At 41.1% G+C, this 27,174-nt stretch overlaps 3 protein-coding genes across 3 annotated transcripts; all 3 read left to right on the plus strand.

Moving 5' to 3' along the window:
• Window positions 1-224: 224 nt before the first annotated feature.
• On the plus strand, window positions 225-9,577 carry LOC308073348 (high affinity cGMP-specific 3',5'-cyclic phosphodiesterase 9A; the record flags this gene model as incomplete). The annotated part of the gene is made up of 14 exons (XM_080412220.1): window positions 225-312; window positions 1,225-1,386; window positions 1,468-1,519; window positions 1,782-1,884; window positions 2,617-2,798; window positions 2,935-2,994; window positions 4,095-4,272; window positions 4,820-4,942; window positions 5,632-5,724; window positions 5,813-5,880; window positions 7,184-7,286; window positions 7,383-7,487; window positions 8,039-8,185; window positions 9,338-9,577. The coding sequence occupies 14 exons, from the start codon at window positions 225-227 to the stop codon at window positions 9,575-9,577; spliced, it is 1,704 nt and encodes a 567-aa protein (XP_080268346.1).
• Window positions 9,578-11,421: 1,844 nt separating this feature from the next.
• On the plus strand, window positions 11,422-14,898 carry LOC308073349 (OX-2 membrane glycoprotein-like; the record flags this gene model as incomplete). The annotated part of the gene is made up of 4 exons (XM_080412221.1): window positions 11,422-11,517; window positions 12,927-13,265; window positions 13,663-13,953; window positions 14,894-14,898. The coding sequence occupies exons 1-4, from the start codon at window positions 11,463-11,465 to the stop codon at window positions 14,896-14,898; spliced, it is 690 nt and encodes a 229-aa protein (XP_080268347.1). The 5' UTR covers window positions 11,422-11,462.
• A 7,928-nt stretch (window positions 14,899-22,826) lies between these two features.
• Window positions 22,827-26,660, plus strand: LOC308073350 (extracellular calcium-sensing receptor-like; the record flags this gene model as incomplete). The annotated part of the gene is made up of 7 exons (XM_080412222.1): window positions 22,827-22,835; window positions 23,336-23,605; window positions 23,967-24,095; window positions 24,177-24,452; window positions 25,222-25,449; window positions 25,549-25,672; window positions 25,747-26,660. The coding sequence occupies 7 exons, from the start codon at window positions 22,827-22,829 to the stop codon at window positions 26,658-26,660; spliced, it is 1,950 nt and encodes a 649-aa protein (XP_080268348.1).
• Between the last annotated feature and the right edge of the window lie 514 nt (window positions 26,661-27,174).

Raw genomic sequence — 27,174 nt, forward strand, 5'->3', positions numbered from 1 at the left:
TTTAACAGTACTGCCCCTTAGTGGTGAAAAGAACAAACGGCATAGTATGTTGAAGAAACTGATAATCACTTAACATACTACATTTGGACAAACACAAGCTGGAGAGAGGGAGCTGGGGGGGGGCGGGGGGGGGGGGGGAGGAGAGGAGGAGGAGTGCTGAGCTGAGCTGATGCTGTCACACAGTCACACGCAGACCGGACCTCCACAGTCACAGTGTCCCTGAGATGGCAACCAAAACCATCTACTTCACAGTGAACGGACGACCAGAGCAGGCTGAGTTCCCCGTCGATTGTCCTGCACAGGATGTCAAAGGTAGGACAAAGTTGACACTATGCCTGGGTGTGTCATTACCTCCTCAAACAAATACTTCACAGACATACCTGATGTCCTTTAAGAAGCAGCGTTGCTCGTTAATTGCATGGAATCAGTTAATGAGAGCAGGTGTCATTGTTTTACTATGATACTTTGACACAAGCAACATGTCATTCATGAGATGGACATACGTTGTTTTGTGAATGTAGCACAACCTGACCAGCTCAAGTGCGGAGGTCCAGGTCAGATGTTAAGTTGACCTTTATATCGTTATATTGTTATGCTATTTCAATTCAGTGTTACTCTACTACTTATGCTGTAGCCGACTTGTTCTTTACCCATACCTGTATCTTTGTTTCATCCTTACTGCGATGCTGCTAAAACTATCTATCTATCTATCTATCTATCTATCTATCTATCTATCTATCTATCTATCTATCTATCTATCTATCTATCTCATCTATCTCATCTATCTATCTATCTATCTATCTAGAGGTGGACACACTGTGTTGTGTTTGTAAAGCTGCACATACAGGTGCTGCTGACAGATCTTCAGTGTTTTGCGTAACGTTACTAAGGTTTCTCTTGAAGGACTGTGTGTGAGTCAAAAGAATGGATGAATCTCATGAATAGAAAGTAGTATTGTTGTTCAGGTCTGCGTGTGCGTGCACGTGTAGTGTGTGCACGTGCATGCACACAAGTGTGCACCCATGCACGTGCGCACTCATGACGCACGCATGTGTGCATGTATGCGTGCGCGCGTGCATGGATGTGTGTGTGTGTGTATGAATATAAATTGGTAAATGCGTAAATGCTTCTTTTTTTTGTCTTTGGCAACCACTTTGTATTATACTGGTTTTAAAAACTGCTGTTCAAATAATTGTTCATCTTTTCATTTATTTATTCCTCCAGATCTGTTCCGCTCGGCGGCTGAGGCAGGACCCCATGACATTCTGAAGCTGTACAACCCCAAAGGCAACATCATCAACATCTCACCTCGACTGGAACCAAACAATCCAAACTCCTCCTACAAGCTGGAGGTGGTCGCTGCCGACTGCAACAGTGAGCCGTTAGGTATCTCCAACATGGCATCATGGAACAATGTGCACCACAGTTTAGTTCCATATTTTTGATGGTCTCTGATGTGTTTTTCAGGTGTGGGGCTTGCTGTGGCACTAGGATTTGACCTGTCGGCAATGGAGAAGAGGTAGGGTGGAGAGGGTTTAGCTTAACCACTTAAACTTAAGCCCTCATCGTATGACGAATAGGGAAAATAGGCAATCTCACAATGCGTCGCATAACCCATATGACTTGCCCAAAATAGGTCCGCCGGGTTGAAAGTTGTTAATTTATGCTCCGTAGAACGGCAGTGTCACTTCATTAGAATAACAACAAGATATTTTAGGCAAGTGAGGATAACATTTAGGATGTTTCAATTGGAGAGAAGGACTGACTGTCACTGTGTTCAGACTGCAGGCCCTGGAGAAGAAGATCATGATTGAAGCTGGAGAGACTCCTGCAGTCGTTTACGAGATGAAGAAACAGGTGGATTCATTCAGAGACAAACTAGAGGTACACAAGGATGATAAAGTTGAAGACAAACGTTTGTCTGTCTGTGGGTCTGTGTGTCTGGACAGATTATGCCCAAATATGGACATGCCTGACACCATTTTCGGTACTCTGCTAATGGGTACAACAGGTTATTCGCCACAAAGTACAAAGGGTATTGCAAACAGGTGGCACAACATGCATCGTTCACGTTTTATTATGCATTATATTGCCCTAAAATAATCAAATGTAATAACAAGTTTATAGAAACACACAAAGCAAATATTTTAGGAGGGCATCAACGTGCCTCTTGTTGTAGTGTAGTAGGACAGCTGAGAGGGAGACGGTGTAGGAGAGACAGACAGTAGGACAGCTGAGAGGGAGACGGTGTAGGAGAGACAGACAGTAGGACAGCTGAGAGGGAGACGGTGTAGGAGAGACAGACAGTAGGACAGCTGAGAAGGAGACGGTGTAGGAGAGACAGACAGTAGGACAGCTGAGAGGGAGACGGTGTAGGAGAGACAGACAGTAGGACAGCTGAGAGGGAGACAGTGTAGGAGAGACAGACAGTAGGACAGCTGAGAGGGAGGGGGAGTGTGTGTGTGTGTGTGTGTGTGTGTGTGTGTGTGTGTGTGTGTGTGTGTGTGTGTGTGTGTGTGTGTGTGTGTGTGTGTGTGTGTGTGTGTGTGTGTGTGTGTAACAGAAACAGATGCTACTTTCAACATTGAGTTGATGGCTTGATTCTGTGTCCCACAGAGCGTAGAACATCTGAGCTGGTTGGGGCTGTTTAAGGAGCTCTCAGGATGCACTCTTAAACCCTCGCCATTCTACCACAAGAGAACGCTGCACAAAACACGAGATGAATGTGAACACGTCAACAACAAGTTCCTCCACATGAGGCAGGTGTCAACACAAGTGCTCACGTGTCAACTTATACGGCATGTCATAACCAAAGAAATATGCTTCATATGTTTCAAAATAATACTTTTGTTAAAAATATGAATGTGAAATAGTATTTGAATTATCTTGGAAATAAGGTGTCTTTTGAACGTATGTGTTTTGCTGTCTTTGAAGCTCACTGGAGGTGTCTGAAGAGGTGAGACAGTACCTGAAGACCCCAACATTTGACAACTGGTGAGAGCTAACACAGAACACTGGAGGTTTTAACACTGAACACCATTATGTGTTAAGCAAGCACTGCATCCGTGTCTGACGCTGTAGTGAAATATTGGAGAGCTACTGTGTGTGTGTGTGTGTGTGTGTGTGTGTGTGTGTGTGTGTGTGTGTGTGTGTGTGTGTGTGTGTGTGTGTGTGTGTGTGTGTGTGTGTGTGTGTGTGTGTGTGTGTGTGTGTGTGTGTGCGTGTGTTTTGATGAAGATGCTGTTTGTTAATGATCGCACACGCACAGACACACACACACACACACACACACACACACACACACACACACACACACACACACACACACACACACACACACACACACACACACACACACACACACACACACACACACACACACACACACACACACACACACACACATTCAGGCTGCCTGAAACCTCAATGTGATTAAAGCGTATGCTTTCATTCTCACATGAATATGAATAGAGCTTCTGATGGGAACTCTAATTAACACCCCATGTTTGAAGTGTGGAGCGGCATTCATCCTGACTCAATTGTATTGCAACAGGATGCATGTCTCTGAAGCAGAATCTTACAAATAGTAGGTAAAAGAGCTTTAAAGAGTGAAATTACCATTATAATGAATATTAATATTATGATATATATTAAGATATTAAGTACTTTCCATTGAAAGTGTTGTATGATGTAGCAGGTGTTCTGGTCTGTGATGTTTAGGGTTTGTTCAGATGTGGTTGATGGCTGCACCCATATGAACTCAAACATGTTTGTTGCTGTTGTCAGTTTCTTTCGGAATTGTTTACACACTAAAGATCCTTACACAGCATACATTTAACGTCAGTTAAATTGCCTGTCGACTGCATGTCGATAAAGGGCCATAATCTTTATTCAGAATGAGGTTGATTTTTCACCGTGAATAAAGGCATCAACCTGTGTGAACGTGAAATACTCACAGGCAATTCTCATGCCCATGCCCATGCCATGCCATGCCATGCCATGCCATGCCATGCCATGCCATGCCATGCCATGGTATGGTATGGTGTTGTATCATGTTGTGTGTTGTGTCATATGATGTGGTGTGTTGCTTGCAGGCAGTGGGAAGATGCAGAGATCATGGTGTTACTCCAGGTCATGTACACAGACCTGGACTTCTTAGCAACATTTAACATTGAACAGGAAGTTCTCCAGCTGTTCCTGTATGAAGTGTACAGACGTTACAACAACATCCCCTTCCACAACTTCAAACACTGCTTCTGTGTCACACAGATGGTGAGCGAAGACGTGTGCGTGTGCATGTGCATGTGCATGTGCATGTGCATGTGCATGTGCATGTGCATGTGCATGTGCATGTGCATGTGCATGTGCATGTGCATGTGCATGTGCATGTGCATGTGCATGTGCATGTGCATGTGCATGTGCATGCGTGTGCGTGTGCGGGTGTTTAGGAGGGGCAATCACAGACAGCCCTCGTCGCTGTTGGGTGGAAAGCTAGTATGTCCAAAACCAAGACCGTAACTTTTCAGGAAATCTGAGCTTTCTGCCCGATAGCGACGCTCTGTTCCTTCACTGTAATCATCAGATCCTTCAGTTATTCTGATTGATGAAGGTCGTCTGATCTGGCGGTCAGAATGTTTCTGTTGGTGGATTTGTTGTCAAATCGTCTTAACAACAAACGTGTCCATATTTCTTCTTTGATTCTATGGTTGCTCTTGTCCCAAGACGAAAAAACAAAAACAAACAAACAAAAAAATAATAATAACAACCCAATGTTTTTGTCTAACACATTCAAATGCATTTTGAATCGTGTTTCTTTCAGATGTACGGTCTGATCTGGTTGACTGACCTGAGGACTAAAATGGACAGCATTGACCTGCTTACCATGTTGACCTCTGCTGTCTGCCATGACCTTGACCACACAGGATACAACAACGCCTACCAGGTACCAATCTGGGAACCCATTCGGTACAAAAAAAGGGGGGGAAAAGTTTCTTTGCCTCCACCTCTTTTTTTGTGTAGAAACAGGAACTCAGTTTGGCTCCTCCCCTTTCTTTGTCCACTTCCTCCCGGGTGCTTCTGTGTTTATCCCTACTAACAACAGCAATACGTGTTTAAGGCAGTGGTGCTGACAGATTCAAACAGACCCCATACCGGAAGAACAAAATAAAGTTCTATATTCTGATAATACTTTCTATAGATTTGTTTAGTAACAGGAGTCCCCGTCTCTCCAGTTCTAATAAACTGAAAATAGATTTTCAGGTCATAAAACCAATTTTATCCAATCAGGAGAAAGAACTCATACAGGACACAGGATAAACAAGTTAAATCGGAAGTGAGCAAAATTGGAAGTGGAACATTATACAATTGAAGCTACATGATCTTTGTGGAGTTCTCTCTCCTGATTGGAAAGATTTAGAATCCAGGAGAGATGAAGTGACCCCTGTTACTAAACACGGATTTATCAGAATATTGAGCTTTAAGTTTTTGACAAAAAACTAAACAAAACTTCATGAATTCAAGGCTTCATTGTATGACTAATTGATAGAAGCAAAGTCATTTTGGGGGTGAAGTATTCCTTTAATACAGTCAGTCAGGTAAAGGAATCTTGCATAATAACATCATATCTTTCAGATTAATGCTCGGACTGAACTGGCTCTTCGTTACAATGACATCTCTCCTCTGGAGAACCACCACTGTGCCGTAGCGTTTGAGATCCTGGAGAAGGTAGGCTACTGTATGACTTGTTCTACCTTCAGCAATGCTCGACATGAAGTCTTAACAGAAGTCAACCAGTCACCTTTCTCTGCTGCAGACGGAGAGCAATATCTTCAGAAATCTGACCATAGAACAGTACAAACGGATACGAGAGGGCATCATCAAGTACGTTTACCGAAATAATACACAACCTTGCTAAAATAATGGCCTATGTAATTAAAAAAAAAGTCAGGTCAGGTAGGTTATTGTGGGCCAGCAATGTTCAGCATTTGCCAATCAGGATGGAATATAAAAAATGGGACGGAACCATCTTGATCACTTGACTATAAAGATAATGTGTACTGATGTGCATGATGTTTGGACAAAATGTGTAAGAGTAATATAAAAAAGAAAAATCGGCCTCCTGGTGGCGCTATAATAGGGCAATGTTAAAAGGGTGGCGTTTGTTGTTCAACGTAGTGCGAATGTGTGTGCAAAGTTCCACCGCAATCGGACGCTGCGTTCATGATTTGAGGCATTTAGTTCAAAATGGACCAATCCTGCAAACTTTGGAAGCCAACCTTAGCCAATCAGGATGGAATATGGAAAATCAGACAGATCCATGTTGATCAAATGAATATAGAGATACTGTGTACCGATTTGCGTGATGTTTGGATAAAATCTAAAGGAGTAATATTAAAAAAACGGGTTTTGCACAAATCGGCCTCCTGGTGGCGCTATAACAGGGCCATGTAAAAAAATTGGGGCAGAGGTTCTGAATTGGCATCCAGGGAGTGTGTGTGCACAGTTTCGCAGCGACCGGGCCAACAGTGCCGGAGATTAGCTGTTCACAGACAGATGGACACACGGACACACGGACACACGGACACACGGACGGACGGACAAGGGATACTGTAAAAGTTAAACATACTCTCTCGCCATGCCTTTCGGCCTGGCGGAGACAATGAACCAAAACAAACTATATAATATTTCTTAATCATTTCACCCAAAAGGTTTAGAGCAATATATGACTATTGACATACAAATAACGCTGTCTGTCAGTTATGTTGATGATTAAATTACTTAGGCCAATTTAGTTTTGACTTGGGCAATTGTAAACCTGACTTTGGCCAAATTATTAACCGAGTAAGTGACTTACTCCAGACTTATTCCAATTTTATTTTGCCTAAGTCACATTGTCTTTGTGACTTAGGCCATGCAATGGCCTAGTTCACACTCTTAAGATTATACTACTGGGTGGGAACAGCATGATCCTTTTCAATAAGGATATAGGCCAGTGTCATGAAGAGCTGATATAGGCAAAAATAAAAATGTCCTCAAAAAATGACGTAGGCCATTATTCTAGCAAGGTGACGACGTACTACTTGATCACTAGATACTGCATGTACAGAGAGTACTGTACCTCACATCACAAATAAAATCAATAATAGCACAGCTCGTACCAACATGCCTGTTCTCCTGACTACAGGTGTATTCTGGCCACTGACATGACCAGACACAATGAGATTCTCAACAAGTTCAAAGCCATCCTGCCTGTTTTTGACTTCAACAACAAGGAGCACAGAGATACGGTAAGGACAGGCACCGTATGTATCACACTGTGTCACCTGTGTGAGACGAGGACAGGTTTCACATGATGCCAACGTCCAGACTTGTGTTTTTTTCAGTTGATGATGATCCTGATTAAAGTGAGTGACATCTCCAATGAGGCACGTCCCATGGAGGTGGCTGAACCCTGGCTGGACTGCCTGCTGCAAGAGTTTTACAACCAGGTAACTAAACCCACAGAACCTTCTGGAGGAACACTGATAAAACCAGCATCAATATATTACTCCTATTGTAGCTTCAGTGGTTGCAGATCTGTTTCTGAAGATTTGTACTGATTGCTTTTACTGGTGCTTCATGGCCAGGCCCCAATTTCATTTTATGATATATGAACCCTTATGAGCCTCTGCACAGTCTGAGATCCTCAGGCAAGAACCTGCTGGTTGTTCCTGGGTCGAGGCTGAAGACAAAGGGTGACCATGCCTTATCAGGTCTCCTTGGCTCTGGAACGACCTGGAGACCTCTGAGGACGTCAGACTTGCTATATCAGTGTCTGCTTTTAAATCAGTCCTTAAAACCTTTTATCGAAAGGCCTTTCCATAATCACAATTTTTAAATTGTATTGATGGATTTCCCAAGAGGAGTCTGTGTGCAATTTCACGATTGTATTAGATTTGAAGAGATCAGCTGGTGTGACAGATATTTATGGTAAAGAGGATGAATTAATAAATTAGTTACCAAACCATTCTTTTACCTTTCATTGTCTGTCTGTTTTCAGAGTGACATGGAAAAGTTGGAGGGACTTCCTGTTACACCCTTCATGGACAGAGACAAGGTCACCAAACCGTCCTCTCAGACAGGATTCATTCGCTTTGTCCTGTTCCCTCTCTTCATTGAGCTGGCCAACCTCTTCCCGTGTCTGGAGGTTTTACATACATACTTTACTCTCCTGGAGATACTTTATACACTATACTATACTTTGCTGGAAGTCTTAGATACAGTACATACTTTACCCTACTGGAGGTTTTACACACATACTTTACTCTACTTTGTATATCCAATGTGACTCCTGCATTATTCTGTACATACTCTGTGTACACTGTCGGTAGTCCTGAATTAAAGGTAGGGTAAGTGATTTTCTTTTGTTGAAATAAGTGTTAAATAGCTCTATATTGTGATGGTACTCATTGTTGCTACAGAGTGTTTGTTCAGTAACAGGAGTCTCCATGTCTCTCCAGCTCTTTATTAAACAGAAAATTCTTTTTCAGGTCAGGATACCAATTTGATCCAATCAGGATAGAGAACTCAGTCAGGATACAGATTAAATAAGTGATGGAAGTGATGACACAAAGAAATGAGCAGACAAAAATTGGAACTGGAACACTGATTGGCTGAAATTGTGTCACCTACCTGGAAAGGCATTTTCTGTTTATTAAAGAGCTGGACAGACGGGGAGACCCCTGTGACTGAACAAACACTCTACAGCAATGAATACGATCAGAATATAGAGATTTAACCTTTTAACAAAAAACTTTTTGTTTTAACCGAAAAATATCACTTACCCTACCTTTTAATGGAACACTTTGCCAACTTGTAACCTGAATCCTATTGTTCCATCATAAGGACACAGTAAAAACTCAGAGTTAAATTGAGACTTCCAAGAGTTAAATTGAGACTTGTAAGGGTCCATATGGCTACATTTGTCTCTCAGAGTTGCAAATGGGTAAATTATCACTGAGGATTTTACTGTGAAGGATATGTAAAAAGCTCCCATGATGGTCACAGAACATATTAGGAACGTGTCGAGAGCACAAAGTCTCCTCCAGCCCATGCTAAATGTGTCCTATCACATTATTTTCAAGGCTCTCAACACATAGAAGACATTGGGAAGTGTTATCTCAGATCTTCACATCCACCTCAAAAGAGAATGATAGGATTCAAGATGAAAATATGCAGAAGTTGCTTTAATTTGCAATGCAATTTCACGTTTGTTTTTCTCTGCACCGCATGTGAAAGTATTTATGTAATCAATACTTCTAAATAAAATATTTGACAGGTTTTGTGATCCTCTTTGCAGCAACATATCATCAACCCAGTGAGGAAAGCTCTGGACTACTACACAGAGATGGAGAAAGCTCTGGAGAAAGAGAAACACACCCGAGCTCAGAGCGACCTGGCAGCCAAGAGCAAAGACACAGCTCACACCTCAACACACACACAAAACACACCACACACATCAAACACATCAAACACAGCAGAGAGCCAAACAGAGGCTAGACCTGATGTCTCCAAAACAGCTCCACATAGCAATACATAGTATTAATGTATTGCTTAAGCACTATGTACTTTGTCCATGACCATCAAGAGCGCGTCCATTCCATTGATCCAAGCTGGAACCCAACCGATTGATTCATCATTGAGATAAATATGCTCTGAAAATGCTTTTGAGATTTTCAAGTGGGCCTTGATCCGTGAAGTTTGAGAATCACTGGTCTAGGTCTATAGGAGATCATTGACATAAGGGCCTGACACTGAAAGCATCATTTACGCGAAGGCCTGAAGCTTTCAGTGTGTCAAGAGCAACACAAATGTCCTTTTTTATTTAGCCTAATTTACAAATGCAGAATTCACAAAAAACAAAAGAAATAATATACTGTATATTAATTAAAACAAAGTCGTTGCCCCCCCCCCCCTTATTTGACAGTATGGCATATATGTTTTTCTGTCTGGCTTTTGTCACTGAATAACATTATGTGCTTCAGGCTAAATGTCCCTTCAGTAGTTTAGTTTTGATACTAAATGATACTAAACGCTCCTTTCATTTTCTCTCCTTGTGTCCGGAATGGATCAGTTCATAATGTCCATAAACATGTCCCATCAGTGCAATTTAGTTTTGAGACACTTTCATTCTCTAAATTTCCTGAATGAGGCAGTAGTGGCTCAGGAGGTATTATATGTATCAATGTATGTTGTAATAAATCATCTAGTAATGTATTATTTATTATTTTGTAATGCACCACCTTTTTGGTGCTATTTGGCATGCAGTAATCCCTAGTTTGTGAAAATCTTATTAAAGATTATGTTATAATTTGATTTAAACCGGAAAGACAGTCTGTGCAGTGGATATATTTATTTTTTAGTTTCTTGCAATACCTCATGTCAACCAGTAGGTGTCCTACACGACCACAGGATCTAAATTTATAGACTATAGACTAGCAGGTAGACCAACTACAACCAGGCACAACCACATGCTTGTAGTAACATTATGCTACTATACAGATAGGTAACGTTTTATTTACACAAAAAAGGTATAGACAGCAGCTTTAATGAATTATTAACAACAAAGAACAGTGGGGGTAGTGCTTCCTAACTAGTCAAAGAAATATGAGAGAAAATATGGGAGAAGGATACTGAAGATGGAACTGCCAGGTAAGAGGAGAAGAGAAAGGCCAAAGAGTAGGTTTATGGATGCTGTGAGAGAGGACATGCAGGTGGCTGGAATCACCAAGGAAGACAAAGGAAACAGAACCAGATTATCCTGATTATCAGACTGGAGAGGCAGTCCACTCAGAGTGGTGTGTGTGCGTGTGTGTGTGTGTGTGTGTGTGTGTGTGTGTGTGTGTGTGTGTGTTGTGTGTGGGGGGGGGGGGGGGGGGGGTTGGTCTGGATCCAAGCCAGACCCAGATGGAAACAGATGATCTGCTGTGGTGACCCCGATGGGAATTAGAGAAGAATAAGAGAAAGAAGGAGGTTGTTCCAGGGCACACATGGGCAATATACGGCCCAGGGGCTTATGCCTTATGACTAATCTTATTATAGGCATTTGTTTTGAAAGACATTTTTTTTAAAGTGAAAATTCGTTAGGCTACCTATATCTACCTACATTGACACTATTTTAAAATATTTTTCAAAATAAAAAATGCCTAATAAGATTAGTCATCATAGGACATAAGACGCCATGCAAAATAGGGAATATTTTTGTTAATGTGAGTGATACAGTACAACTTTATCAAAGTCAGTATGGCCCCCTGGGAAAAATAAATGCTGCCCATCCCTGTTCTAGAGAGCTGAATAAATATAGTGTTTCCCCTAGGAAATAAATAATGACAGGAAGCATTCAAATCAGGGGATTTTTGTTGAAACGTTCGACACAATGTGGTTATTTTCACATGCACCCCAGCTAGAGTTTTCTGCTCTAAGAAATGGATAATCTCACAAACACAATTGTTTTTTTTCTATTGGTAGTTATCACAGAAGGTAGGTTAAATGACATTTTATCATCTACAACGTATTTTGCTGTAGCTAAATTGTGTTTAAGCCTATAGGTAAAAGTGTAATGTTAATGTATCATCAAAACTGTAACAGTGAGAGTTCATGTGGCACATGCTAGATCGCCACCACATGTAACATCAGTGGTTGTACAGTAGATGATAACACTCAGTTTATATTAATAGCCTCTAAATTGTGTTCAACTAATGGTGGCCTACTTATAATTATTAATTATAATTATTATTAAGTAAAATAATTGATGACTTCAGATAACAAAATATGAATATTAGCTGATATGAATTTAATTGTTTGGCAGAATTGAGACCATTAAGGGCCATCCACAATACTATAACTATATAGACAGCAATGTTTAAAAAACGTCAAGCCACACCACAACTGTAACAGTGATAGTGGTGATAATTGTGGTGATAATTATAGTGCTTTTGAGGACAGCCCTTTAGGATGAATAGGCTACTCCCTAGATAATTGTAATATTTTCTCGTCATTTCAAATCTAAATACCAACCACAGATTTTAAAATGCTAAATAAACTGATTTCTGCATCTACATAGGCAGAAGGGGAAACCTAGGATTGATTGGAAATTGCTAGCCTACTCAAAACATTTAGGTGGCCTTAATTTAACACATTTCAGATTTTATTATCAACCAACTTCATGGTTTGGTTGAATAGTTAAATCAAGATGAGGAAACAATTTGGCTGGATTTGGGAAAGGAAAAAATCATCATGTTTCCAGGAACTCTGGACTCTCCACTAGGCCGGACAATATGTTTTTCTCCGTGTGTCTGTTTGTCGGTCCATCTGTGAACAGCTACATCTCAATCAATCATCAATAAATCAATTCCCCAACTACAGGCAGTGGTGGAAAGTAACTAAGTACATGTACTTAAGTACAATTTTGTATTTTTACTTTACTGGAGTATTTCCAATTTTCAATACTTTTACCCCATTACATCTCAGAGGCAAATATTTTACTTTTTACTCCACAAAAATTATTTGAAGACTTTAGTTACTAGTTACTTTGTAGATTTTTTTTATTATTACAAAACATTTTGCAATAACCACTTCAGCCCTATGTATACTTAAGCTATTTGAAAAAAGCAGATCTACAAGCTCACAACGTGTCGCTTTGTGAGCTTGTAGCTCTGCTATTTTCAAAGCATTTTTATACAATTGGAAACTTGTGAAATGCCGGACATTCGGCATAATACTTTTACTTTCAGTGCTTAAGTATATTTTAATGCGAACTTACTTTTGCACTTTTATAAGTTTAGTACATTTTGAATACCAGACTTTTATTTGTAACAGAGTATTTCTACATTGTGGTATTGGTACTTTTTCTTAAGTACAAAATGTACCTCTTCCACCACTGGCTATAGGCATATCAGAGCTGATCCAAACACAGGATCCTGTAAGGGCCACGGTGGGAGAGAAGGCCCGTTTCACCTGCCAACTCACACAACACAAGAACGTCCTCCAAGTCACATGGCAAAAAGTGGTACCGGGAGGAACAAAGGACATCGCCACCTGTAACAAACGCTTCGGCACCAAGATCAACCCTCCCTTTCAGGGGGAAGTGGAGATTGAAGACACAGGCCTGCAGAATAGTTCCATAGTGGTCAGAAATGTGACCAAAGCAGACGAGGGCTGTTACAGATGTATATTTAATGCCTACCCTGAAGGAGCCATCTATAGGAAAACCTGCCTCATAGTTTACGGTAAGGTGTGTGTGTGTGTGTGTGTGTGTGTGTGTGTGTGTGTGTGTGTGTGTGTGTGTGTGTGTGTGTGTGTGTGTGTGTGTGTGTGTGTGTGTGTGTGTGTGTGTGTGTGTGTGTGTGTGTGTGTGTGTGGCCTTGTATATCAACTTTTGATGAACATAAATTCTATGTCAATACCAAACAGAGAAACAGTGGATACATTCGCCAGTTCTTATAAATGTGTTATGGTTAAAGAAGTTAATTGGTGAATGACTGTTACGCATTGTTCTCACAAGTACGGAAGTGCTACCACCTTTTTGTCTAACCTTATGCACCTTATGTCTAACCTCTGGCCTCATGTACAGTACATACTGTACCAACTGGATTAATAATTGCTCTAATTATTGATGTTTTTCAGAGCAACCTGAGCCCATATTACGCGTCACAAAAGCCAGCGGCACAGAGCTGGTCGTGTCCTGCTTGGCTGTGGCCCGTTCTGCTCTGACTGTCACTCTGGAGGTCCCCACACATGTAGGATCTTCAACCTACAGCACCGTCCATGCAGCCAACGCTAATGGTACCATCACAGTGACTAGTACTGTCACATTGGAAAGGTGTTGCAGCAACGGCACGACAGTCCGCTGTGTGGCGCGTCTATACTCCGGGGTTGTCAAAGAGGCATCCAGAGTCATTTATCGGGACAAACAAGGTGAAATATGGCTTCAGTTCCACTATTTCATTTAAGCTCCAGGGTCAATAAGATAGATTGAAAGTTAGTGACTTTCATGCCTATATAGGTGGATAGATTATTGGATGGATGGATAGATAGATGGATGGTGTTGGTAATGATTCTATGATGTTTTCTTTTCCCAGATGTGTTAAACAAATCTGAAGCAGATCAGAGTTGTTTCAGTAAGTTCTTGTTCATCAATGTGCCTGTTATTTAGTTAACTATCATCATCATAAAAAATATGTTGGTTTCTGTATCATTAGGGTATTCCATGGGACCTCCCTGTGGGGAAATCCACTGATGGCTTGTTGACACAGAAGAGAAGAAAGTTAAAACATTTTCAAGATTTACTGCTTGTTGATGAATAACACTCCCAATCATTCTCATTCTCAACAAAGGCAACAGGAAGGGACCCCAGCTGGACAAGGGCCAGGGGAAAACAAAAACAAAGACCAAACATAAATCTTGTAGATACAAAATAATACTGTCTCCGACTGGAGCCTCAGCCCCTCACAACAGTTATTTACATACTGTACACACTGCACTTATGAACTTAATGTAACTTAATGACACATATCTCTCAAGTTATGGTGCGATTCACATTTATACTGTTACTTATATTTCATATGAGCCTTACCTTGATTGAAGCAACTTATATATTTTTTTAAGTAAAATCGTGTCAGAAATGTTTGTATCAAATATGATAGCAGGTCTATGAGTAATGTGAAATCCCACTGTTTCAAGGACATGTTTTATACCGGCCCACAATGTCATGCCACATTTTTTTAATGGACTGGTGAATGGGCATGACAAAAGTTTAGACACATATCCATACCTACAATGGATAATACTTGATTTGATCATTCTGTTTCTGCAATATTCTCTTGCGTTTTTTCAGCGCTATATCTCTGTCTCTCAGTATGACCGCCAATTTATGCTTAGAGGACACGACAAACGATGTGTAGCACTGTGTCTCACTGTGCGTGACACAACACTGACATTTTAATCTGACTCCAATAAGGTTCAATGGAGACTTCGGGAATTGGGCTATTTTGGGCCTAACTTTTACCAAAAGTTCTTAATATACTGTACTGTAGACATTTTATGTGTATACTTACATTGGAAAATCTAGTTATAACTATTACACTATTTGATTGTGGAAAAGCAGAGCCCATATTGCTGCTCCCATTAATAACATTTTTGCTGTCATTTGTTTGCAGGAGGTGTAACACCTCTGATGATTATAGCCATAGTGATTGACAGTCTTTAGTGCTGTCCTGATCAAGATAAAAGGTGAGCTGTCCCATGATAACACTGTATAAGATAAGAGTTTACCATTTTGGACTGTAGTTTTCCTACTATATTTTCCCACTATATAAATGTTAATTATAGCATCATGAACACATTTATTGTTCGATTATAAGACATTTAGAAGCAGTTATAGGAAACGTATTAAGAGTTTATAGACTGCTAACTAGGCTTGCAAGCCTCATGGCAAATCTTTTCTCATGTGATGGATATATGTGCACATTTTCAGTTGTTTGTTCATGGATATGAATGTGGGCAATTTGTAAAGCCATATTTTTATGTTTCCACAGATTCATAAAAAAGGAAAACCCTGCACTATACTCCGGCCTACTGGGACTTTATTCCTTTTAAGTAATTTTTTCGGGCTGTTCCTGCCTTTATTTATAGTTGCCGTGTAGAGAGATGGTAAACAGGGAGAGAGTTGGGCTGACATTCCACAAAGGTCGAAGGTTTTAAATTTAGTTTTTATTAGGAAAATGCAGCATGAAAACATTTCCCCATTGTTTACTTCTACAGTCCACTTTGTGCATTTCCACAGTTTCTTATTTTTTTCTTCTGATGTCCATTTATATGTGCTTACAGTCTCACTGAGGCAAGAGAGAAGTCTCAGTTCGATTGTAAATGGCTCTTCGTCTCTTAAGAGTGTTTCCCAAACTATTTTTATTTATAAGTTTCCTACATTGTTTTATTATTATTATTATCTGATGTACAACAAAGTATAGTGTTGAAGTGGTCAATTGGCAATAATTATGTTTTGTATGTTTTCATATAAAGTGAGTGACTCAAGTGACTCTACATGTCACATTGTTGTAGGGGAAATGAGCATCTGTAATACGGGTATTAAAGTTACACTTTTTTTTTTTCTTCTTTTTTTCACCGTTTTGTTTATTACAAGATTCAGAGAATGAAATATACAAGAATATGCAGTCAATATCAAAAGTAAAAATATATAAAAATAAATAAATTGTACAATCTTACTCCAGCAAGGAGGATATACCCTGAATCAGGTTTTCAAAACAAACAAAGACAACACACGGACAAATGTGCAGATAGAAAGAAAATAATAAATAAACAAACATTATACCACATAATACACATCACAACAAAACAAAACATGGCTTGATCACCCCACAAAGCAAAACATATAATGATGAACATAACAATACACCCACACATATCTCCCCAATAAAAGACATACTAGAATAACCCAACTGCGTCAGAGATCATGTCTCAATGTACTCAAATTCATGCCTATAGCAATACCGCCCCCATCTGGTAGAGTCAGGCTAGTCTGGAACAGCATGGAACTGCAAGTTGTTAACCAGTGCAAGAAAGGGGCCCCAGGTTTTTCCAAACTGTGATACAGAGCCTCTCAAAGTGGTTCTAATCCTCTCTAATTTAATAAAGTGGAGTACATCTCTAATCCAGTGAAGATGGGATGGGGGAGCAGAGGACTTCCACTTCATCAGAATTAAACGCCTAGCTAAGAGAGTGGTAAAGGCCACCAAGTGAGCTTTGTATTTCGGTAGTGACAGAGTAGGGGGAGAAATTCCAAAAATAGCCGTCATTACAGTTGGTTCAATTGGGATCCCGATACTCTCTGAGATAGTGTCAAAGATCTCAGTCCAATATCTACACAAGGAAGGACATGACCAGAACATATGTATGTAAGTGGCAGGGGCCGAGCGACACCTGTCACAGAGGGGATCCACGTCACCATATATTTTAAAGTTACACTTTTGAAATAAATATTGAAAAATAAAAAATTTAAAAAATCAGGCTGATTTATCAAGGCATTGACCCAGGTGGTATTTAATTACTGTTATTGTAGTTCTTCAACCTTGTGGCTTTTAAATGGCCTGTTGTTAATTAAAAACAACATGTTTGTGTGTTTGTGGAGCTTCCCGTCAGATGACATCACTCAGATAAGGGACTTTTCTGTCATTTGGGAGCAGAGCTCACTGTGTTGAAGACGCCTCAGGCTTCTCCCATGTTTTCTTCAACTAGCTAACAATAACCTTTTTGATATCCTAACCCTCCACTCTGTCATGTTTTCCATCTCAGTTCCCACTGGAACCTGTCTTTCAGGTCTATTGCATCATGGGCTGTTGCATCTGGACCACTAGCATAATTATTCCAAACAATCATCAGGGACCACCCCACCGCACCTCCCCATAACTATTGTATCGCTCAACGAAAATAGCAGATCTAAGACACCGTTATAAGCTTGTTTGGGGGCCCACTTACAATATCCTCATGGCCTCCCAGTGGTTCCCGGCCCACAGGTTGAGAACCACTGTACTAGAGAACTTGGGGCCTGTGCCAGAGGCTGTCACTCAGATCACCTCTACTGTCGCTGATATTTTATTTATTATCTTATAGTCTCAACTTACACTTGAAAAAATACAACTCACTCTATTTGTGCAAGTGTCCCAAATAATCTAGTCTGATTATTTTCACTTGAACAGAATGTTAAAAGGTTTCTGCAAAATATTCTTTGCAGAAAGTCATGAATTGAAGTCGAGTGTTCCACGAGTGCAACACATTTAGACATTGTCGTCTTTCTTAGTGACTAGCTGAATCAGATGTGCTGCTGGTGGTAGAAGAATAGAGTACGTTTATGAACCACTGCCAATGCCACTTTGACTATGCTTGCACCTCTTGGTTCTCCAACATCTCAATGTAACTAAAAACTAAGCTTCAGACCTCCCAAAACAAACTGATTCGACTACTTCTTGGCCTAAAGCCCATGACCCACCTGATTTCAACACACTTTGCTAGTCTGGGATGGCTGAGGGTAGAAGACAGGGTTAAACAATAAAAATGGGATTGGTATTTAAGTCAAAGGGGTTAGTCATACATGACTAACTACTTCTCCAAAGTGAGTGACACCCACAGCCACAATACTAGAGGGAGCGACAATGATCTGGTATACCCAGATATAGAAACAAACATGGAAAAATTCTCATTCTACTACTCTGCCACCAAAATGTGGAATGCCCTGACACCGTCCATTAAAAGATGTAAATCACTGGATTCTTTCAAAACTAGCCTGAAAAAACATCTGTCAGGAGACCACAAGGGGAGGTAAATACAATTTTTCATAGAAAGGAGGTGTCATTCATTGCTGACGTTTTTCATTTTTATAGTGTTTTGTATTTTTGATGTATTATTGTGTTATTTTTTTAATACTATGTTGATTAATTGAATATATAGGACCACAATGGAAACAAGACCCTGGGACTTTGTTGTATTATCCTTTTAGCCTTAATGTCTGACTGTACCTCGTGCTGTTTACATTTCAGACTACCGTAAATCCTCTAATAGTGACCTGAAACCGGGTCTCTATTAATGACCGGGGGCGTTGTTGAAACAAGCGATTAAAAGCCTCTCTTCTAATACAAGCCTCTTTCTCTCTCTCGCTCTCTCTCTCTCTCTCTCTCTCTCTCTCTCTCTCTCTCTCTCTCTCTCTCTCTCTCTCTCTCTCTCTCTCTCTCACTATATATACATATATATATATATATATATATATATATATATATATATACACATATATAAAAAATCACACCCTGTGTGAAGTGGGCGGTGTCTTGCTAGCTAATCACAATACTGAATGGAGTCAACCAATCATGTACAAATAATAAATACATTTATTGAAACACTCTTTATGATGGACGAAACCATAACTTGAAAAAAACCAATATATGGTTTTTTTCAAGTTATGGTTTCTTATATAGGGCTATGCACATGTGTCATGTGACACTGGCCAATCACAGTCCTGAATAGACTGTGATTGGCCAATCACAGCGCAGGATAATTGTACAAATTTCCAAACCTCACTTATAGGGGCGGTTTCACAGCGCAGGATAATTGTACATTTCCAAACCTCACTTATAGGGGCGGTTTCACCGCCCAAAAAATATATAGAAATATAGGCCTCTCTCTTATATATGCCTCCTTTCAATAAAAACCTGGTACCCGCTACAGTTGAAACAAATAAAAGCCCGGGTCACTATTAGTGGATTTACGGACCATTAACTATTCACAGGAAACTGACAGGAAATGTAGCCGTGTGTGTGTGTGTGTGTGTGTGTGTGTGTGTGTGTGTGTGTGTGTGTGTGTGTGTGTGTGTGTGTGTGTGTGTGTGTGTTTTCAAAATACTATAGCATACCGGCTGTCAGGGGCTGAGGGGGACTTCCCAGCATGCCTCTGGGGGCTGGGATACAATACAGCCATTGCAGTTAATGTGATTTAGTTCCATTAAGCTCCATTTTCCAATTTTTCAAAAAATATGTGTTAAATAGCCGATCTACAAGCTCACACTTAACACATTATTTTCTAAAATCCATATTGCATTTCACGATCTAGGTGAATAATTGCTAGCCTGGTAAACCATGTCGGTCGTGTGAATTCACATTATCATGTGTCTTCTGCAGACAATCAGCGTCTGCGCTCAGGGCCCTGTGAGTGACAGACGCTGATTGGCTCTTCGTAGCTACAGTGGAGTCAGTTCTGCTGTATGGGGCTGAGGCATGGACCCTCACAGCACAACAGGAAAGGCTCTGGATGGAGTCTACACAAGAGTGCTACAAATGGCACTAGGTGTCACATGGACAGACCACATCAGAAATGTGGTCCTCTATACAGGCACCTACCACGGGTCACAGACAAAGTCAGAGAGAGAAGGATGAGGCTGATTGGGCACTTGGTCAGGCACCCCGAACTACTGGCAAGCAAATTGACACTGTGGGAGTCAACCCAGAGCAAAGGCAAGAAGCGCACCACCTACAGTACATAGATGCACTGCGGTGCGATAGCGGAGTGAAAAACACTGTAGAGCTCAAGACCCTGATGCTAGACAGGAGGGTGTGAGGTCAGCGATTCAGGAGTTCCGAGTTGGTCTTGGCTAGACCACACTCTCGCATCACATTTGATACATATGAAGTGCATGTGCGGCCATGCCTTAAAGCTTAGAATATGTATTGCAAACCCTCCTTCTTTAATTATATAGTGATTCCCAAACTAGTTGTCCTCAAACCCCCACCCCAATTGCTGTAAATGACTGATTCACACGTAGGGAGTGCTCATTGGCACGTGTCAGCTGCTCGGCACTCGCTCGCCTAGTGGCTCACTCGGGCGAGTGAACAGTAACAAACGCTCCCTAGAATAACTTGGTTGGAACGAAATCTTTGTGCGCATGCAGTCTCAATGTTTCTATACAAATAAATATTTGGTCATCAAAGCAAAACTCTCTATTCATTTTGAAGTTCACATCCTGGAAGTCCAGTCTTTCTCTCTCTCAGCAAATATTATTATTAAATTATTGGGTGCATTATTAAAATATTCTCTTTTTTAGAAAGGGAAACCTTTTTTACTGTCTTTATTGTGTATTTAACTAAAAAATAAAAGGTAAGAAAATATATGCTCTCCCCATTGATTTAGGGTGGGCCAGTTGCACAAGTGGGTGGACCCAGGCCCGTTAGGCCCTGCCCTAGTGGCACACCTGGATGGTTAAGGTATGTTAAGCCCCACCCACAGCCTTTGTCCAGGTGGGGGTTATGAAAGATTACGTAATGACATAAGTTGACACTGGGGATGGTATAGCACTGTGTATAAAACTTAGCAACTGGACAAACAATTAGGAAAAGGGGTTAGAGAGAGGAGCACAGTCATGAGGACTTATCGAGACACACACCTGCTTTCATACCTGTACTTCTATTTGATATTGTTCCCTTCCTTCTCTCCTTTGTTGTCCTCACCTTCCTCTTCTTGTGAGTTACAGGCACAATTTAATCTCAACAGAATTTACAAGGCTGGGGACTATATACTGGGTGGCATGTTTCACATGCATCTCTACTCTGTGTTCCCTGAGCTGACTTTCACCTCCAAGCAGCAGGTACCCACTTGCTACAGGTGAGTATCACAATAGCAAGCCAAAGAACAGGAATTTGTTTTGATTTACAGTACCATAGCATTAGATGATGTTGTGTAGTTCTGCAAATATACATATTCAAGTTTACAGTGGCATTGTGTGTGTTAGTTTCGACATCCAAAGGTTCAGATGGGCCCAGACCATGGCGTTCGCCATTACTGAGATCAACAGAAACGCCAGCCTACTACCCAATGTGACTCTGGGATATAGTCTCCATGATACCTGTCACTCAGTTGCTGTTGCCTTCCATGGTGCATTGTCACTGGTCAGTGGGAGAGAGGAGCAGTTTCAACTGGATGAGAGCTGCGTCGGGTCTCCTCCAGTGCTCGGTATTGTGGGTGCCGATACCTCAGCTCATTCTATTGCCATCTCTAGTATTTTAGGTTTGTACAGAGTTCCCATGGTAAGTTGAACACCCTTTTCCATCACCAATTTGATATTAATTTCAGTTGTTTGGTAATTTACAAAGAGAGAGAGAGAGAGAGAGAGAGAGAGAGAGAGAGAGTCTGTAGGTTCAAACAGAGCGGACACTTTTGAAAAAATCTATCTATCTATCTATCTATCTATCTATCTATCTATCTATCTATCTATCTATCTATCTATCTGTGTGTGTGTGTGTGTGTGTGTGTGTGTGTGTGTGTGTGTGTGTGTGTGTGTGTGTGTGTGTGTGTGTGTGTGTGTGTGTGTGTGTGCAGAGAGTACAGAGGGGTGGGGGGGTGATTATCGTGTGTGATTTATTGTTATGTTCATCTATGAAGAGTCCAATGTCCATGTCTCTTAGTAAAAAAAAAGTACTGTCTATTAATTCATCAGGTGCATAATGGGTAGAAATGGGTTTGTAATCTACATTGGGGTTACATAGGGTGGAATGTGCAACTCCAAAACATTGCATAGTTTCTATAGGGGGATTCCAAATGGTGAAGTCTGCCACTGTGTGTTTGCAGCAAATACAATACAGCTTCTTTTATTCTGTGTGGTGAGGGGATTCTGATCAGAGTGACAGCATTTGAGCGGTGGAGCAGAAGCATACCCTCATGAGTGTGGAGAGGGATTTCTCTCTGCTTCACTTTGCTCGCACGGTAGTATATTACAGAATAAATGTTTTGTGTCTTTTTCAGGTGAGTTACCTTGCCACATGCTCCTGTCTGAGTGAGCCGATGCAGTTCCCATCCTTCTTCAGAACTATCCCTAGTGATGCCATCCAGGTGAACTGCTATAGACAAAACATCTGTTGTTATCAAGTAGTACACGTTCCACACACTTGACAAAAACATACCTGTAGTCCTAGAGTCTAGTGCACTGGTTCTCAACTAGTGGTCCCACATGTGGTCCATGGGAAAATGTAAAAAAAAAACACTGCTCTATTCAGTGTAATTGATATTGCAGGTCACCTCTCATTTGCATGTGTGTATTACTGCTGGAGCTGAAAGTCCCTATTGACAGCTCCAAAAGAGAATGATTAGACCTTTTCATGTGTAATCTGTGTAGGAGATTCACTATGTGAACAATCTAGCCCAGTGGTTCTCTGAGATCCTCATCCCAAGCCCTGCTGGTTTTCCCTCGCACAAGATCAAAAACTAAAGGTGACCGAGCCTTTGCGAGTTTTGCCCTAATGGCTATGGTATGGAATAAGCTCCCCTTATACCTCAAATCTGGCCTCTGTGGACATATTTAAAAAGACTGTTAAAGACTCATCTATTCAAACAGGCCTTTACATAGCTCTTTAGGATTACAGCTTTTGTGTTGTGTCACATCCTGTATTGATTTCCTTAATTTCACTGGTTGATTGGTTAAATAGCAATCGTTTTATTTTTGTCTTTTTATGTAATTGTATTATTGATATGTTCTGATTTGATTGTTGTGAAGCACTTTGTGAATGTCTGTTAAAGGTGCTCCAAATTGAGATGAATTTGGCCACAGACCCCCATCTGAAAAGATTTTGTGCCAGGGACCCCCAAGATTTGTCAACATTTGCCAAGATTTGTCACCATTAATCGAAAATAGCCAAACAAAATAAAATAGCGCTTAAGTGTTTAAACTGTTTGCTGGGGGCCCCCAGGACCCCAATTTGAGAACCAGCCTACCGGTAAACAGTTATCCCTCCATTCTTTTTCCAATCAGATACGAGTTATGCTCCAGATTATGAGGCGGTATGGGTGGACGTGGGCAGGACTGCTATTTACTGATGATGCCTACGGCCGCGATGCTGCTCGAGTCTTCCAGTCTGACCTGGCCAAGTCCGGTTTGGGTTGTCTGGCATATTTGCAGGCCATGCCCTGGAACCACGACCCAGCTGAACTTCAGAGGATCGTCACTATGATGAAGACGTCCACAGCTCGTGTGGTCATTCTATTTGTATATGGGAGCTATATGGTTGATCTTATGGAGGAGGTTGGGATTATGATTAATGTTAATTTAGGGATTGACGATCATAGGGAATCTGAAATTAGTTGTATTGAAGTGACATCCTTGTATTGAAGTGACATCCTTTCATACAGGCTATAAATAGGTCGCAATTTAATTGCAAGCATTTTTTTATTGCAGTGTAATTGTATCACTTTCTTAGGTTCATCAATTTAAATCCCCAGACAGCAACTGTGTTACACTTTTTTTCTTTTTCTGTACACAATACAGATTATATACATACATATACATATTATACACATATACATATCAACAGGTGTTAAAGCAGAATGTGACGGGTATACAATGGATGACCAGTAATGCTGTGACGACAGCTACTATTCTCCAGAATCCTCACTTCCTGCCGTATCTGAGAGGCACCCTGGGTCTCTCTATCCGACGAGGAGAGATACCAGGTCTCAAGGACTTCTTGTTAAAAATACATCCTGACAGTGACAACAGCCATGAAAATGCCATAGTGAGTCTTTTGCTTAATTTGGTTCTAAAGCTGCACTTTGAAACTATTATTTATGCTTGAGACTTCACTGTGTTTCTTCAGGTGAGACAGTTTTGGGAAAACACATTTCGGTGTAAATTTGCTCCCCTCCCGTCAGAGTGGGTGGATGCTGGTGGAAAGGTATGTACTGGACAAGAGGACCTGGTAACAGCAGAAACGACCCTTTTGGATGTGTCTGACCTCAGGGAAGAGTATAATGTGTACAAGGCTGTGTATGCTCTGGCCCATGCCCTGCATGACATGTTGCAATGTGTGCCAGGAAGAGGGCCTTTCATTGGGCACAGCTGTGCCACTATACAGACAATGCAGCCATGGCAGGTGTGATATCAATTCACAATTTAATGTTTGTAGTTGGATTCCAATTTAGAATAATAATGAATGTAAGCATGATAATGGAAAAAGCATTAAATATTGACATAGCAGGGTTAACATGTATTCTTATTATTATTTGATTCATAGACCACAACAATGGGAGTATAAGCGCAGAATTCTGGGACAAAAATAGTTCATGTTGTTATGACCTGGCTCATAGGAAAAAGGAGGAAGTCACACGGCTAACGTTTAAAAGTGTATAAGATTATACATTTATTTACAACATAAATGAACTCACACATGACAGAGAATGGCACGGAATGTGATAGTCTGTAGAATCAGTAGTGTACTCTGTAAGTGAGTGGATGTGTGGTTAATGTAGTGTGAGGTGTTGAACAATGCAAACCAAGGACAAAACTACATATGCTGCAGCTCTCATGGAAGGAGAGAAATACTGCAAGTGGCCACACCCAGCACTTTATAGTGCACACTTGGAACACAGGCCAGGTGCTCCCAATGCACCTGATTGGCACCCCAAATTACTCAGCAAGACCTAGACAAAGACAGACAGGGGAATACACACACAGGCCCTAGTAGGCCAAACTACAGGGGCTAGCTGTGAGAATGTTTATTTTGTGTTTTTAATACTGCAAGGGTGTAGTTAATACCATAACAGTTCCTGTCATCAGTGTAACTATACTAATGTATTGTATACTGTAGTTTTTTTTTTTTTTAATCTCTTGCTCTTCATAATATTGCTCATCGTAATTTCTAGCTTGTGTATTACCTGGAAAGGATCAACTTCACCACATCCTTTGGTGATCATGTATCATTTGATGAGAATGGAGATGCGTTGCCAGTCTATGACGTCATTAACTGGGTGTGGCTCCCTGATGGAAGCACAAAGGTTCACACTGTAGGTGTGTTCAAGAAGTCAGCCTCCGCAGGTGAAGAACTCATCCTTGATGAAGACAGAATATTCTGGAACTTTAAATCCACACAGGTCACTTCAGTATTCTAGAACAGCTGATGTCATGCTCATGATTTAAAATAAATGTAATAGTTTAGATTGAAATCACGATCATTCCTATTTCCGCTGTAGCCACCTCGGTCTGTCTGCAGTGTGAGCTGTTCCCCCGGAACACGTGTGGCCAGAAGGAAAGGGGAACCTGTCTGCTGCTTTGACTGCATTGCTTGCTCTGAGGGAGAGATCAGCAATGAGACTGGTAGGTTTACATTATTTAGCGATCTACGGTAGGTCATCTTTAGGACATCCCTTTGATCTCCCCCTCTTTGTTAGACTCTACAGAGTGCACCAGTTGTCCAGAGGACTACTGGTCCAATCCCCAGCGTGACCACTGTGTCCCTAAGGGCGTGGAGTTCCTCTCCTACCACGAGGCACTGGGTGTCTCCTTGACAACCATCTCATTGCTAGGCACACTTATCTGCGCCATTGTGCTGGGAATCTTCATCTATCATCGAAGCACACCCATGGTACGCGCCAACAACTCAGAACTCAGCTTCCTTCTCTTGTTGTCTCTCAAACTATGTTTCTTGTGCTCACTTCTGTTCATTGGCCGTCCCACACTCTGGACTTGTCAGCTGAGGCACGCAGCATTTGGGATCAGCTTTGTGCTGTGTGTCTCCTGCATCCTGGTGAAGACTATGGTGGTGTTGGCTGTGTTCAAGGCCTCCAAGCCTGGGGGTGCAGACATTATGAAGTGGTTTGGTTCTATGCAGCAGAGAGGAACAGTTTTGGCTCTTACTTTCATCCAGTCAATAGTCTGTATAGCTTGGCTTGTGTCTTCCTCACCGACGCCTCATAGAAACACACAATACCACAGGGATAAGATAGTCTATGAGTGTGACGTGGGATCGACAGTTGGTTTTGCAGTGTTATTAGGTTATATTGGTTTACTGGCACTCCTCAGCTTCCTCCTAGCATTCATGGCAAGGAATCTTCCCGACAACTTCAATGAAGCCAAGTTAATCACGTTCAGCATGTTGATCTTCTGTGCCGTGTGGATAGCCTTCATTCCAGCATATATCAGCTCTCCGGGCAAATATGCAGATGTAGTGGAGGTTTTTGCAATTTTAGCATCTAGTTTTGGCATTTTGGTCGCACTGTTTGGACCAAAGTGTTATACAATCATTTTGAGACCCGAGAGAAACACTAAGAAGTCCATCATGGGTCGAAGTGCCACCAAGACATAGAACAATGATACATTTTCTCTGTGTGTATTGTACATTATAACAAAAAGTATATATGGATACCTTTGATTGTCGATAACCCTGTTCGTAGATTCAGTTTTCTTCCAGATTATGCCTAAAGTAGTGATCTAGTCATAGATGCAATGCAAACATCTGTTATCTATTATAAAAAAGGTTAGTGAAAAGTTGATTAACCTCCCACAACACGTTGTGACACCATCGTATGACAAAGTATAATTCAGGCTGAATACACACTAAACACACACATGATGGTATGTTTCTTGTGACATCTTCAAATTGTATATTTATCCCCCCTCTTGGGCCCCTAGGCCGAGGCCCAGTAGGCCGAGGCCCAGTAGGCCCATTTGTTTGGTAATCCACTGTGGTGGTGTGCACAGTTATGTCACTCTCTTAAACAACCAAAAGTGTATGGTGACATAATCCTAATTGCAATTTACTACAGACCAAGAATTTACAGTGGTCATCATGCAGCAATAGACTTACCACAGCACAGAGA

This window comes from Gymnoscopelus braueri, assembly GCF_963280865.1.
Source record: "Gymnoscopelus braueri genome assembly, chromosome: 18".
NCBI classification, from domain to species: domain Eukaryota; kingdom Metazoa; phylum Chordata; class Actinopteri; order Myctophiformes; family Myctophidae; genus Gymnoscopelus; species Gymnoscopelus braueri.